General features: G+C 38.0%; 1 protein-coding gene across 1 annotated transcript in view; it reads left to right on the forward strand.

The window, feature by feature from the left end:
• Nucleotides 1-16,430, forward strand: part of SPAST (spastin) — a 40,321-nt gene that overhangs the window by 4,663 nt on the left and 19,228 nt on the right. Inside the window, exons 2-4 of the mRNA XM_035892360.1 lie at nt 3,689-3,772; nt 5,026-5,109; nt 12,849-12,944. Coding sequence (XP_035748253.1) covers nt 3,689-3,772; nt 5,026-5,109; nt 12,849-12,944 — 264 coding nt within the window. The remainder of the gene's footprint in view (nt 1-3,688; nt 3,773-5,025; nt 5,110-12,848; nt 12,945-16,430) is intronic.

A 16,430-nucleotide genomic window follows, 5' to 3' on the forward strand; every position in this document is an offset into this window, starting at 1 on the left:
GGTTAAAGGTTGGACTCGATGATCTTAAAGGTCTTTTCCAACCAAAGCGATTCTATGATTCTATGAATAAGGGTGCAACGCTTGAGGTACTGCCTGACAAATGGCAGGAGTGTTGGAGCGAGCCTGCAGGAAACTTTGCTCTCAAACTGCCCGTTTGGAGTCATCTGATTTTTAAGGAAAGAAATATTTATTCATATTTTGGTAGTTGCTTTTTAAAAATATTTTTTAAACTGTTTGTCATGCTTATTCTTAAAAAGTTATCACTATGTGACCAGAAGATCTTAAGGAGGGTGTTTAAGGTTCAATTAAATAAAACATAGGAGTGAGGAATTTTTTTTTCCCCCCCTGTCTAGAGGATTTAAAAAAAAAAAAAAAAAAGCAATCGCTAGTGCATCTGATTTAGCCATTTAGTCTAAAAGCAGCAGCCAAAAGGTAGTCCTTAGGGGCATGCTCTGCTGGGTTTTAAAATTCTCTGGAACTATCAGAATACCTTATTATGGCCTTTCAGTTGAGCTTTAGTGAAACTGCTATCCTAGAGGAGGAGGTTAAAAAATACAGGAGTAGGCCTTCAATAGAAGCTACATGCTGAGAGCATCATAAAAGCGAGGGATGTGTCTTGCTTCGCGTTGATAATTTGGGAGTGGCAGTGGTAAGCACTGGGAGGAAAAATCCCCACCATGCGCAGCAAGGTTAGTTCAGAACAGATGTGCAGTATAAGAGCGCTGAGGGTCGTAGGAGCAAAGCATGAAAGGAGGTGAGGTAGCTTGAAACTTCGGGGGTTTGATGACTGCTCTGTGAAGAGTAGCTAAGTCTTAAATCATCAGATGCCTGTTCCGCTGTTGTGGCTTCTTGCTCATTGTAGTTTTCAAGGGTATGCCTTCAAATACCAATTTTAATAATGGATTTGCTTTATAGATATTTTTAGAGTTGTCATTAGCTGCACAGGTCATACATTAGTAAGAAAATAAATCTTTGCTGCCAACACAAGCAGTTGCAAAGCTGTTACAACCCTGCAAATACAGTATTCATTTCACTGAGAAAGAACTTGCTTGCCCTTGATACACAGACTTGTTATTTGCTTATCTGCCTTTACTGGAATACATGCTTTGAATTTATTTGATATGTAAACAAGTTTTTTGTTTTTTTTTTATAACTTCCAACAGGAAACAATTTATTAGGCGTAGTATGTGAAATGGTTAGGATTTCTGGATTGTCTAATATCCTGTTAATTACCTGTCGGTTTTGCTGCTCTGGAAGCTATGCACGCCCCAGTAATTATGATAGCACTACTGGTAATTTTTATGCTTCTGAATTATTAGGGAAATTAATATTCTTGTTTTGGTATTTTCAAAATCAAGCTTAACATCATGTCCTGGGACTGAGAAGGCGCATGAGGTGGGTTGGCCCCAGCCAGCAGCTAAGCACCCACATAGCCGCTTGTTTATTCCCCTCATTGGGACAGCGGAGAGAACAGGAAGGGCGAAAGTGAGAAAACTTGTGGTTCAGCATACGGACACCTTAATAGGTGGTGAAGGAAAGAGGTGGGGGGAAGGCAAGTGATGCAGAGGCAGCTGCTTACCATTGCCCAGCCAGTTTCTGAGCAAGGGCTGCCTTGGAAGACAGCCCCCCCTGCCCTGTTCTTCCTCTACCCAAGTTGTTATTGCTGGGCATGGCATTACAGGATAGGGAATACCCCTTTGGCTGGTTTGGGTCAGTCGTCCTGCACCTGTCCCCTCCTAACTTCTTGTGCACTACCAGCCTACTCGCTGGGGATCCAGAGTGGGAAAAAGAAAACCTTGAGGCTGTGCGAGCTGTTCAGCAATAGCCAAAACATGGGTGTGTTATCAACACAGTTTCAGTCACAAATCCAAAACGCAGCACCACAGGGGGCTGCTATGAAGAAAATTAATTCCATCCCAGCCAGACTCGGTACAGCAAATCAATGACTTCTAAGGAATGTGACTTTCTTATTGTACTTTTAATGTCTTAATCGCTGAGACCTAGTAAATCATTCTGTGCAGATGCAGAGCACTACCTTTGCAAACAGCTTGGTTTGGTAAAACTTCTCCAGTTAAAAAGTGGAATTGAGATTTTAATGACAACCTTGGCATGTTCACAGGTGCCCTTCAGAATAGCAAAGGAATTCAGGCAATAGCAGAGGTGGCTGGAATCATCTCAATTTTGTTTTATAATAGCTAGACATAATCAGCATTAGATTTACACTGCAGTTGAAACTGTTTCTGTAGGTGATGGGCAGAAGCTTAAAGGAAAAAAGGCTACAGAGAGGATCAAAGACCAATGATTTGATTTGTCTAGCTCTGTCCTTAACAGTCAGGATATATGAGGCTGATGGAGAAAGGGCAGAACTAAAATGATTGGCAAGGCGTGTGATGTACACGACTGTAGGAAGGTGCTGCTCCTGTGGTTTGTGTTGGCAAGAAGAGCAAAGCGTGAAATTACCTGCATAAGGAAACTTGCCAAATGTTATTAAAAGATTTTGCATCTAGAGAGGAGCAAGAGAAAACCCTTAAGAGGACTCTAGAAATGTATTGAAATATTTTTACCGGCACTAAAATTTGCTAGAAAATAGGTTTGGGGCTGAAGTTATCAAAAGATTTGAGTGCAGAAGCAGCACAATCACTGGTAACTGGCACTTAAGAATAGTTTTGTAAAATGTATGGATAATGATATCTGCAGGTTTCATTCTAGGCATTTTTGGTTTTTTCTAGCAGCTTGTTAATATGCTAATCAGGTTTAAATTGTAATACCTTATGTGCCGTATTCCTGTGTGGAAAGGCACGCATAGCGTGACATAGCTGACTCGCAAAAGTATGTTTCATATGCAGGCAAGTATCTTTTTAATGCAGAGTATTTACGGAAGGGGAGCAATATGAACTAGATATTCATATCTCTTCAATGGGTTATTTGCTGTCATGGTGTCGCAGAATACATGTTAGGCATAGGCACGCTTGCATTTGCTGTAATATCCATTTACAACATTGTTGCTACAGGAGGTGTACTCTTAATTCTACGTGTATTGCGCTTCATGTGAAAATTGACAAACACCTGCAATACAGCAGTTTCGTGGTAGGATGAACAAAGAAATACCCCCATGACAAATGAGCTGCTCTGTACAAAAGTTAACCAGAGGAAGGGTGTCTCTTATCTTACTCATGTAGTATCTTAGACTCATTGCTTTTCTTCTTGAGTTTCCATGCTTCTAGTGTTACTCCGGTATTGGCTGCCACTGGAAGATTAAGAGGCGTGTCTCAATTTAATGTTCCAGAAATAAAAATTACTCACTCACAACAGAAATGGTGAAATGAACATGTGTAGACTAGGTTTTTTACCTTTTTTTTTTTGTGGTGGTGGTGGTTTTGTTGTTTTTTGTTTGGTTGGGTTTGGTTTTTTTTTTTGTAAGTGAATGATCTATTTAAGGTACATGGAGAAGTATTCCTAAAACAGGTAAAAGTGATTTGAGGCTGGTGTAGTACGTGTTTTTAATAGAAAAGCTTATTTGAAACTAAGTAGATATGAAGTTGACAGTGTCCCTTTAAGTGTTTCTTTAAATCATAGAATTTTGTTAAATTATCTATTCTGTCCTCTTGTTTTACATAGCATTATATGGAACCATTCCTAAGCTTTAATTCATTACAGAAAATAATGGGTTCGCTTCCTTTTTAAGCAGGACAAAAGGAACAAGCTGTTGAATGGTATAAGAAAGGAATTGAAGAACTGGAAAAAGGAATAGCTGTCTTAGTAATTGGTCAAGGTAAGCCAGTTTTGAGTTTTGTGGAAAAGATTTTGGTTTATGGCTTCTTCAAAGTGAGGAATCAATATTGCTAAATATGGTAGGTGCTAGGAGTGGTCTGCTCTATGAATGAATTCATAACAATGTTTCTTATTCCTGTTTTAGCTGTAGGTGAACACTGGTCCGTTTCTTTGTTCTACCTTAATGTTGTGGTCTGTAACACATGCAAATCTTGCTCCAAATATTTTCAGACTATCCAAAATCATAAGCAGTTCATGAAAATTCTAAAGTAAAACACTTGATTTCTTATATGATGGGAATGCCAAAATATTGCGTTCTGATTTGATTTGCCAAAGCTGACAGTTCATGTTCTCACTTACGCAGAATTTTATATTCCCTTCAGTATAACTAAAAAAAGAAACACCCCAATTTGGAATGGTCTAGCGTTGCGTTTCTGAATAGCTTATGCCAAAATAGCTGAACATTTCCGACACAGGAAGAAAGCCATCTGTGTATATGGAAACACTTTAAGCTGTAATGTAGAAACAGGTATGTACCATGGAGAAATAGGTATAGTGAAGGACTCGCTAAGAATTTTTGTCCTCAGAATAATATAATAATACCCCCCCAACCCCAAACCTTTAACTGCTTTTGCAGACTGCTATTCCGTTCCTCAGCAATGTTTAGAAATATTTGTGAACAGTGTATGGTGATGTGTTATTTACACAGCAATACCAGCGGCATTTGATACAACCTGTCTAAATTGCACAGTTAAAAAAAAAAAAAAAGCTTGACTTCAGCAGACGTTATTTTTTAGGAAGTGGTGATATTAATGTCTATAATTCTGCGTGTTTTGAAATGTAAAGGGACACAGTCAACTGAATTTAAATTTGTTAATTTTGCCAAAGTGAATTATTTCAAATTGTACTTGCCTCTCAGTCACTTTTCAAGCTTTTCAAAAATCTTTTTTCTTTGGCTTCTGTTTAGAAAAATGCAGTGACAAAGAACATGAGATGTTAGAGAATATGCAAAGCAATGCTTGGGTTCTCATCACTCTACGAGCAATGTTACAAAGCAGATAGTGTCGACTAACTTTAAATTCTTGATGAAATAGAAAGCCTTACGATTTTTTCATTAGTTTTGCAACAGTGTTCCTTGGTGGGGGTAGATAAGGGGTGGGAGGAAGAGGAGGGAAGGCTGAGTGTGAAGTGTTTAGCCCTTAGAAAAGTGAATTTGCCAAATTGTGTTTTAACATTGATTTTTTTCTTTGTAAGGTGATCAGTGTGAACGGGCTCGACGTCTGCAATCTAAAATGATGACAAATTTGGCAATGGCCAAGGATCGCTTGCAGCTTTTAGGTACCAGTTACAATTCATGACTTTGGAAAGTTTGTCATTATTTGCACAGCTTCACATAATGCATTCTTCTAAAATACTACTTGGATTTTTGAAGTGAAGGAGTCATTTTCTGCATAGGGTCTCATAAGTTTAGTTTTTAGTGGAGAGTAAGTAATATTTTTTAAATGCTGTTGATGGATTTTGAAATTGGAATCTCATGACCCGCTTCCCTATGCCTTAAGAAAGAGGTGTAAAAGTAACTGAGAAGTCTTTATAGCATAGCATGCTTGACTCACAAACTGAGGAAGTCTTGACTAACTTGTTGGAGTTAGGATTTCTGTGTTAGAACTCTAGTAAAACTTACGATACATAGTTGATCGTGAATGCTAAGTGTGCCTTCTGTAAGTCTAACTACTTCATGTTCTGTTAATTCTGCTGTCAATTAAATAGCAATTTTCCTAATTATTAGTATGGACTGTAATAATAATTCTTTAGCATAATGTTGACCGTAAGGTTGTGAAATCCTAATTCTCACAATTTTTGTCTAGTGATGTTCTATTTTAAGACTAGCAGGTAAGATCACTTCTTTTCAGAAGCATAGTGTTGCATAGTTTTAGTGTTATCAAAATAAAGTGCTGTATATAAGTTCTTAATGGACAGACAGAGTAAAACAGGCAGGATTACTGTACATGATAAACAAAGATCCCCACCATAAAGCAACAAAACCACAGCTTTGTGTAGTGTGTTCTCTAAACTGAGAACTTTGGAGATGCTTTCAGTTCAGGCAGTAAAATGAAAATAATTTTTCTTAATTGCTCTTTAAGGGAAAACTAACAAATGTACTTGAGCTTAACTTGTGTATCTGCAGCTTTAATCTTGCACTGTGTTGTCTTGTGTTCTGCTAACTCCCTCTCCTAGGAGCATATAGGACAGACAGGAAAACTCAGGCTCTTTTCTCCTCTTCGACTGTGATTCTGTGGTCCTGACTGGTGATTGACAGGGAAGTTGTGATAACCACAAGAAAGTGAATCCCTTTTGTTTCCCTTGAGTTCCTGGTGTCCTTACTTTTTGAAAAAAGTGATGGGAACATGGGGTGAAAGAAGCTTCCAGTTTCTATGCTTTATTACGGTTGTTTGTCGGTAGAACCTTAGTATGTGCAGAAAAGATATTTTCTACTCATTAGTGTTAAAGGCAGGCTAGGGAACAAAAGAGTGACTGTGATTATGTGCTAATAATCTTCAAGGTGTAGCTTGTTGCTGACATCCTAATTGCAAGTAATTAGGATCTCTTTAAAAAAATCTGCTGTTCTTTGAACTGTAGTAATATCTGCATTTTGTGGGTAGTGCTTCATCCTTGCTTGTGTTACTGTTGTAGCTCTTGCAATGGCATTAAGTGGCTTACTTGCTGTGCTCTGATTGAAAAGTTAAAAAGGGTAAACGTTGCAAAAAACGTAAAGTTGAAGTCAAGCTGGTACATTCATCTTTACTACCAGAATGCATGATCACATGCTATTTGTATTCTTCATTCAGAGTGCAGATGGAAAGGTAAACAGATGTAATGGAGCTTATCGCACAAGGTGATGTCAAATATGACAAATTTTTACTTTGACATTATGAGAAGTTTAGGTTCTTGTTCAGTTTGAACAAAGGATCTGCCTCGAACAATGTACCCAAGTACAAAATTTGGATAGGGAGGAGCAAGTGAAGTCATCTGCCCTTTAGGAAGGAAAAAGATGTTGTTTGGAGAGGTATTCCAATGGATTTAAATCCCTGCAAGCTTGACCATTATGGATCTATTTGAGTAATATTTGTTATACTACCCAACCAACTTTTAGGTATTGACAGCATCTGGTTTTATTGGTTTATATGTAATTTTACATGGATTTTGTGGAAATATAAGGTAATCTAGAGTTGAAATGCATGTGCAATTCTAAACATAGCTTTTTAACTTGTTACTTACAATAACAGATATTTGGAATTTTTTAAGTGCTGTAGAGATGCTTTTGTAGCCAAACTAAACCTGAGGCTCTTAAGGTTTAATAAAGTGATCTTTTTCTATGAATCCAACTCTTAAGATCAAAGAGTGTTTTCCTCTAGCCCTGTGGAATTTCTCCATTTCTTAAGGGAGAGTAGACGAAGTCCTTTATTGCATTAACTGGCAGGATAAACCAGACTTAAAGTAGACAATGATGTCAAATATTTCATCCTGCTTCCTAGGCAGAGATGTGATTGCAGACTACCTAACTGAAATGCCATCCAGTCAAGCAAGTTATATCAGTAATACATAGAAAGTGAAAATTGAATAATATGGATTATAACTGTCCCTTAAAAGTGCTCGGTGCTTTGATTTTTTTGAAGTATGTTGGATCATTGGTGTAAGTTTAAGTTGCATGACACCACTGATGGGGTTGTTTGACACCACTGATGGGAGTGTGGTGTCTGATCACACCCACATGTTATCACCATGTGTCATCACACCACTGGTGCCTTTTAATGTTAGACCAAGAGGATGTGGCTAGTTACCTTGGATGATAGCTTTGCTATTTTGAGCCCTGTTTTCATCTCGAGTCTAAATTACTGTATTGTATTCTGTTTAAAGCCCTACTGTGAGACAGCCTGAAAGCTTAAGTTACTCCAGAGCACCTTAGGGTGACTTGATCGCTTTGGCAGTCCAGTCGCAATACTGAGTTGTGCTAGCTGTTAGGGACTTCCTAGTTCTACCACTTGAATTGGTGGCAACCCCTGTTTCTGGCACGGTTTAGGGTGTGTTAGTTATGCAGTTATTCAGATGAGTGGATAAATCTTGCTCTGATGGTGTTCATAGGCCTGATCTCTCCTGGGTGACTGATCCACCCATGTTAAAATCATTATATTTTATATATTTAGAATCGCTGGAGGATATTTGTTTTCTACAGTCAATACATAAACCTTAGCAGTTTGCTGTTCCTAAAGATAGATAACCACAATGTCCAGTGCAGCACTATTCAATTCTAATGGTATACATGTGTTGTACCAATCTGTGTTCTCCCATTTCATAGAACCATAGAATTGTTTGGTTTGGAAGGCACCTTAAAGATCATGTAGTTCCAACCCCCCTCCCATGGGCAGGGACACCTTCCACTAGACCAGCTTGCCCAAAGCCCTGTCCAACCTGGCCTTGAACACTTCCAGGTATGGGGCATCCACAACTTCTCTGCACAACCTGTTCCAGTGCCTCACCACCCTCCCAGTAAAGAATTTCTTCCTAATATCTAATCTGCATCTACCCTACCAATCATCTGTCATTTTGAGCCTGAGATATCATGGCAGAAAAAGACCACCCAGATTGTGACACTGAAGAGTTAATTTAGACCTAATGCAGAAGTAGTATTTTTGAGCAGAAACACAGGTGCTTTTTTAAATTACTTGTAAATGTTCTCTTGATGTGTAATACATACTAAAAAAAAAAATATCACTTTTCAGGTTAAATACGCAAGAAATTACATGACCTGAAGCAGGTAAGACATAACATATTTTCATAAAACAGTAGTCATAAACACAAAATGGGGGTGGGGGGGCATCTGTGCAATATATTGTGAAACCTTATTTGGCAGAGGTCTACTGGAACCCAAGAGCAAAACCACTTCCAGAAAACACAATCTTATATAATGCTAAGATCATACTATTTACTATATATCAGTGCATATATTTTATAGGCACATCAGAAAAAACAAGAATATATTTAACAATAAGAACATCATAGAAATGGAGACAGCTCTTACCTACAAATAATATATATATTAAGGAACAACAATAATCTATTGCAATTCTAATTCACTCTTGCCCAGGATAACGTTACCTTCTTTAAGCACAAATGTGCGTAACACTTTCAGGCACTGGAATATTCTGCTCACAGAGACCAACAGCTTCCACCTATCCACAAACTAAGCCAGCGTAATGCAACATTCAAACACACACACCCCCTTCAGTAGGCCTGACACCTACAGTTTTACACCTCCTGCTTTTCCTTCCAAGATAACAACCATAGGCTCCCGCGCTGGCATCTGTCAGGCAAGTCAGATCAGAGTTAATGCTTACTTTACGTACTGCATAGTCCTTAAGACTAATATCACATTCCCTCTTCTGTATTTCACAGTGCATACTCTTCAGTCCTGTCCTTGGGAACGACAGTCTGCTGTGTTTACGTTACTACAGGAGAAGCACATACTTGAGCCCGAGTCACAGAGCCTTGTACTGGGAGATGCCAGTAACAAATACCTAGTAATGTAAGATAAAGAGCAGCAATAACATAAGAAAAATGTATCAGGATATGAAGAAGCTGTGATAATAAAATACGCCATTTGTGATTTAAATATTGCATCTTCATTCTCATTTAATAATGTCTAGCAAAATATTTGATTTAAATTTAAAATCTTGTGGTAAACTTTGTTGGTTTACATCACTCCACTACATTTAGGTTGGAACACTGCTCTTATTAATCACTGTGAAAATTGCAAGCTAGTAGATCATACAGTGTGTTTCCTAGTTCTATGTATAGTGAAGGCAGCATTACTTTTCGAAACCACCAGGAAAAGATGTAAAAATGGGGTTTTGGGTGACTGATCCACCCATGTTAAAATCATTATATTTTATATATTTAGAATCGCTGGAGGATATTTGTTTTCTACAGTCAATACATAAACCTTAGCAGTTTGCTGTTCCTAAAGATAGATAACCACAATGTCCAGTGCAGCACTATTCAATTCTAATGGTATACATGTGTTGTACCAATCTGTGTTCTCCCATTTCATAGAACCATAGAATTGTTTGGTTTGGAAGGCACCTTAAAGATCATGTAGTTCCAACCCCCCTCCCATGGGCAGGGACACCTTCCACTAGACCAGCTTGCCCAAAGCCCTGTCCAACCTGGCCTTGAACACTTCCAGGCATGGGGCATCCACAACTTCTCTGCACAACCTGTTCCAGTGCCTCACCACCCTCATAATGAAGAATTTCTGCCTTATATCTAATCTAAATCTACCCTCCTTCAGTTTAAAGCCATTAGACCTTGTCCTATCACTACGTGCCCTTTTAAGAAGTCCCTCTCCAGCTTTCTTGCAGGTCCTCTTCAGGTACTGGAAGGCTGCTCTAAGGTCTCACCAGAGCCTTTTCTTCTCCAGGCTGAACAACTCCAATTCTCTCAGGCTGTCTTCATAGGAGAGGTGCTCCAGCCCTCTGATCATCTTTGTGGCCCTTCTCTGGACTCGTTCCAACAGAGCTGGACTCCAGGTCCCCACCTGGAATAGAGGGGCAGAATCACCTCCCTTGACCTGCTGGTCACACTTCTTTCAGAGAGACTTTCTGTAGGGGGACAGATTTCTGTCAGCCCAAGTTCCTTTCTGTGTACTATGTGTAGCTTCAGTATTTTGGTTGAAGGATGCACATGGCACATAGTTCAAATATCTGTCATTAGTATCCTCTTTGGTAATAATTCTGCCCCTGTATAGATATGGGCTTAAATGGACACCTTTTGAGATTCTCCCACTGTATTGGAGGTGATGGTATTTTTGCTTCAGGCTTGTGCTATAGGGTAACATTCTTTTTATTAGAAATCGGTTACCTTCAACTCAAGGTCTAGTGTTGCCTAAATAAGACAATGGCTGTAGTGGTGTTTATATGGTGCTAATATAATTATTATTATAATAATTTATTATTATTAGTGGTAGGTTTATGTCAACATCAAGGAGAAATAATGAATGAGATTCTGTAAACCTCTTTTTTCCAATGTCTGGAGACATAGGGAGAAAGCGTTTAAATGGAAGGTGATAGGGTGTCCTGTTAATTCCTTGGAGTAATATTTAATAGCTCAGTTTATTTTCATTATTCCAGAGGGCTCTACAGCCACACTGGCTCTCAAGCAAAGTGATATATTTGCTTTATGTGATTTTATGTGCAATATTATGATTACATGTTAATAGGTAATATGATGGGAAGACTGTGTGAATTGAAACTGGACAACAGTTGGATTAGGTTCTTTGTTGCAGTTTTGGAGTTCTGGAATATGTGGAACTTGCTAAGCCATTGATAATTGTGGTAAAACCCCAGTCTTAAACTGTAGCATTGAAGCAAATAGCATTTCCTAAATCCCTGCCCAAGCCAATTGATTTTATTATGGTCACTTGCTAGAAACCCACTGAAATAGTACACTGTGTTTGTGGTCAGTCATACTAAAAGGACTTTAGAGGGCAGTTTCTTAGCAGAACTTCATGCAAATTACAAAGCTTGTGGTTGTCTGTAGTCTGTTCTTGTGTGACTAACATTTTTCTTGTTTTACTGTACCTGACTCTTCAATGCTTTCAATTTAAAACAAAGTAAACCCCGGGTGCACATACTAATCTTGAACTTTAGCTTTTCATATTTGCCTCTGGCTACTAAGTTTTCACTCTAAATCACATCTTGTTCGGTCTCCATATTATTATCAAACCATCACTTAAACTATTGGATCTAAAGACACTTCTCAGCGAAGCTGAGTGGCGAATGATCAGGAGCAGGCAGAAGAAGAAAGGAATAAAGCAGAAAGATTGGAAAAAGATCTGTAACAGACAAAGAAGCAGAAGCAAGGGACTGTTCATGCTTGTTGGTTGTACAGTTGGCAAGCTCTGAATGGCAATTCTTCCTCCAGTCAGGGCATTTATGATCTTAGCTGTGCACATTTTTAGTAGCACTGGGCTTCTTTTGCAGTATGTGCTTTCATGTCGCCAGAGGACATCCTTCCTCTACTTGGACATCTGTTTTTCTGCAGCTTCTTGGTACTGTTATCTATTGGGGAAGAGGAGGAAAAAAAAAAGGGGGGGGGGCAGGGGAAGTGTGACAATGTATGCCTTGTATCCTTACAGACCATGTTTTGTTTTTACAAAAAAAGTGTGTGTGTGTGTGTGAAATAAAAGTGGGAGAGGGGGTAAAGCGCCCCAAAAGTAAGACCTAGAGGTTTGACTTGCAGTGGGAAAAGCAGGCGTGGTAGGTGAGCTGTGGAGAACAAATAGTCCTGAGACTTAATTCTTGTTTTGTGTTGTTTGCAGCCTTATACCTCTTCAAATTATGCTTTGGCTAGTTTATCATGACTTCTTAAAGTTAATTTCTTTCTCCTTAATCTTTAACCTTCTAAATCTTGTATTGAGATGTTTCTGAAGTTAATCCTCTCAAAGAACACAGCTTGCATGACAATTTTATTGACTTAATTTCAAGGCAATTATATTTCTAAATAGGGATCTTGAAAGTCATCATCATAGTGCATATATCGTGTTTTGCTTGACCAGTTGAGGTTTCTGTAAAATGTTGACTGGCTGTTACTAAAGTGAAACACTTAATATGAAGGAAAGTGGTGACTCCTTGCAGTTGGTCAAAAGTAACACCTTGAGGAGGACTTTCAGAAATGGGCTATCAACACAAGTATTTAGTATATGAAGTTGAATTAATCCTGACCATTGCTTTTGGGAAGTAGTTACAATCACTAGCCTGGAAAGATTGTTGTAATTAACTCAGCCATAAATGGCTAGTTATAAAGCTGTTTTCAGTCATGCTCATACTGACAATTTTCTTACAAATTTGCTAAACATGTAGAATAGTTAGAAATACTCCTTCTATCTTTAACCCTGTATCGAGTATAACAAAGCCGAATTTGACATTTGTGTGTTCAACATACATAAATTTTCTTGGTTCGTTTTTATTTTTTGTTTGTTTATTTTGTCCTTTTTCCTCCCTCCCCCTCTGTCTACTATGTAGAGAAGCTGCAGGCAGTTTTGCAAATTTCCAAGCCGCAAATGGAGGTCTATAATGACAGTACTAACCTGGCATGCCGCAATGGACATCTCCAGTCAGGTGGGTTTGGTTTTACCAGTGCCTATTGAGGGGATGTCTCTCAGTTTCTGCTGTATTACAGGGAAAAATATACAATGTTATGTTTTAGCCCCACCAATTTTTTAAAAAATTGTTTTATATTTCTATTTTTAAAGGCTTTATATAAAATACATTCCGTCCTTTCTATGACTTGGACAACACTGTTTTATTTTGTAGTATTCGGTTCTCTCTTACAATGACTATCCTAGCATCCAAAACTATTTACTAGGACAGCATTTTAGAAAATATTTCTCATGTTATATTCTTAAAGGAATGAAATTAAACCTGGTTTAGAAAGTGTCAAAGTCGATGTAGGATATGTAGCTTATATATTGTGCCTACATAAGTAGTTCTTCCTTTATGATATTGTGAGAGTGAATGTGCATTTGCATTACGCTGCTTTAAATTCCAGGGTTTTTTATTCTGAGAAAGTGATACACAATTAAAACAAGGGGTGGGGGGGAAAGAACAGCTCTTGCTTTTTGTCGAAGAAGGTTGTTTTTATCCTTTCCCAGAAGACTGCACCAGGGATACTAAAATACCGGAAGTAAACTAGTTTGTCCATACGCAAGAAGTAAAGTTACTGTGAGGTTTGTGAATTGTCTTCAGGGAATGTTTTAAGCCAACAGTAAGCTATTGTCACAACTGTGATCTCAACTGATAATTTGTACTGTAGACTATAATGAAGTTAAATAAAACAGAGAGCTAACAAGCAATGGAATTCATAAAGCCTGTCTACTGAGTCAAGAACAGCATTCAGTTTTTAAAGTAACTAAACTTGAAACTTAGTGTAAATCATATGCTTTTTTTTTTTTAGCTCCATTTCTAGTTCTGAAGTCATCTTGCTGTTTGGTTTTATTCTTTCTAATGTATGAGAGGTTAAAGTAGTGGAATTATGTCATGTTAGATTACTTTAGATTACTGTATATGTGGTATTTTTGTTAACTGCATTTGTCAGAAAGATGTAGTTAAAAAGGCTCTTCAGTGTAAGCTCCTATGCAGGTTGAGCTTGAGAGCTCTCTACCTTAAATGATCCACTGCAACTCTGGTTTTTTTACCTGGTTGGCTAAAGATTCAATAAACAAATACATACATATACATACAAAAGTTGACAATATGCTCCATCTGGTTTGATATGAACAGCTTTTTCTTTAAGCTCTTTCCTTTATATGTTTTCGTACCTTTTTCTCAACATATCTCAGAATTGGATGCTGCAGGAGAAAGTTATACTGAACTTTTAAAATGTTAATTTAGTAACTTAAATCTGTTAGTAACAAAGCACAGAATACCCATTGGCATCTACTGGATATGAAGAAACATTTTGCCAGTTCTGTGGCAAGTGTTTTTATTTACAGAAATTCCTGTAGCAGACAGTGGTCACTGTTGGTAAACTTGTGAAAATTGGTACTAGTCAGTTTAGCCATTTGGAGTCATATTCCTGGTGACTTAACAGCAGATGGATGGCTGAACCTCTTCTGCAAAACTGTGGAGGAAAGAGTAGCGACACAACTGCAAAGGGCCGTGCTCTTCTGGGGATGCTTTTCTTCTGAGAAAGTGTCTTCCGACTTTCTGAAAAGGAATGTAGGCTAAAGGAGAAACTTTCATTTGCCAGGCTCAGAGGGACAGAAGGGCTAAAGAGCAGGTCATAAAAGAGTGAGGTACCAGGCATCTACTGATTACTTTGAACAAGACTTCAAGAGGCTTGTTCCATTTCCATTTGCATTTACATTGCGAAAGGTAAACTTTAGATTCATAACTTGTGGAAGTTAGAGGTTTACACAGAGTACTGAACTTCTGCAGCTGTGGGGTGCCTGATAGCACCGGGAAAGTCAGCCTATTAATTGATGTCTGAATTTCGAAATTTGCTGGTGCCTATGCTTGCTTTCTCTTTTTTGGGGGGGTGTAGGGAGAGGGAGTCTTGTTTGTAAGAACACGTTGGTGCTACACTTTTTTCTTAAAAGTACTTCCTTTATACATGTTACAATAAAGGTGATATTTTCACATAGCTGCAGTCATTTAAAAACACAAAGTAGATGACAAATTCTTAGAAAACTACAAAATCAGCTTGCAGATTACTTGAGATAAGAGGGCTGCTGTTACTGAGAAAACAGAGGTACTGCAGATGTACTGAGCCACAGGCTCTGGCATAAGCTTCATTTTTCCATCTATGTGAAGTATTATCTGTGCTGTTGCCTAATTAGGATGGACTTTGTAAAAGTCCAGGATTTTATGAAGTATGAAACATGGTCATTCATAGTTTTAACATCAAGAAAGTGCCTTTTTGCCTATTCTTTGGTCAAAAAGTGCTTTACTTTCTTTCATTTGCCTTTAAAGGCCAAAGTCTTTAAAGATGTTTTTGCTTCTTAATTCTGTGTGATACTCTATTCTCATGGCTATCCCGCACTTTTTTATATTTTCAAAATGTTATTGAGATTCTTCCTTCTTTCAAGATAGTATGTGTTAGCCTTTCAGACCAACTTACTTGATCCTGACAAATGACTACGTGTCCCTGTGTTCCTCATTCATAGTTTCCTAACTTACCTGAATAGCTAGAGATTTCTCTTGAAATTTATCCGTTAGACTTATAATAAAGTTTTATAAGCAGTACAGCAGTGTCACTTGCCCTTCAGATTCTGAAGGCTATGTAGTAATTTGTCTTTGAGAGTAATGACAAGTAGCCTTGACCCAAAACTTTATTTTGAAATACATGTTTATTGTTTAGTATCCATCATTCTTGTTCTTGTAGCGGTTTTAAATTTGACATAAACCAATTTAGCTGTATTTTTTTTTTCTTCAGACATGTGTGTTTCCCTTTACATTGTGGGTTGTTGTTTTTTGTTTTTAAACTGGCTTGGGAAGGAGATTCTGCCAGTCTTGCCAAAGGCAGTGTTTATGAGTTTTATGAACTTACTTACTGGGCATAGAACACTGATAGTATTGCAGTAATTCCAGTGTACCATTTTACATTCAATGTGTAAATCTCAGCATGATATACGATCAGAGAAAGCATTAAATTTCTTTTTCTTACCACAAGATTAGCACTGTGCAAGTAGCTAGTATTTTATCTCTGTTTTCCCTGGGAAGGACTTGTTGGTATGCCTTTAATAGTAGGCATATATTGGCAATGTTATTCAAGTTGCAAAAATTCTACTCTTAATACTGAAGGTTTTTTTAAGGAGTTTCTCAAATAGAAGAACAAGTAGCAGTAAGATTGTTTTAATACCATAATTTGGCAACAGTAGATCTCTGATGTGGCTCTGTCACTTCAGAAAGGAGAACAGATGTGTCCCTGATGGGTGTAGCTGTGCTACCATTTGAAACGTGGAACAGGTCCTTGTTAGTGGCTGAAGTTTTCTGTTAGGTAGTTTTTAAGGTCACCTGCAGCGTATTTTCCATCTTTCAGCAGATGACAAATACAAATGGATAAGAAATGTGTTTTGAGGGTTTTGCATTGTCACAGCAAAATAC

The sequence above is a fragment of the Egretta garzetta genome, unplaced genomic scaffold, assembly GCF_000687185.1.
Source record: "Egretta garzetta isolate BGI_Z169 unplaced genomic scaffold, ASM68718v1 scaffold130, whole genome shotgun sequence".
NCBI classification, from domain to species: Eukaryota; Metazoa; Chordata; class Aves; order Pelecaniformes; family Ardeidae; genus Egretta; species Egretta garzetta.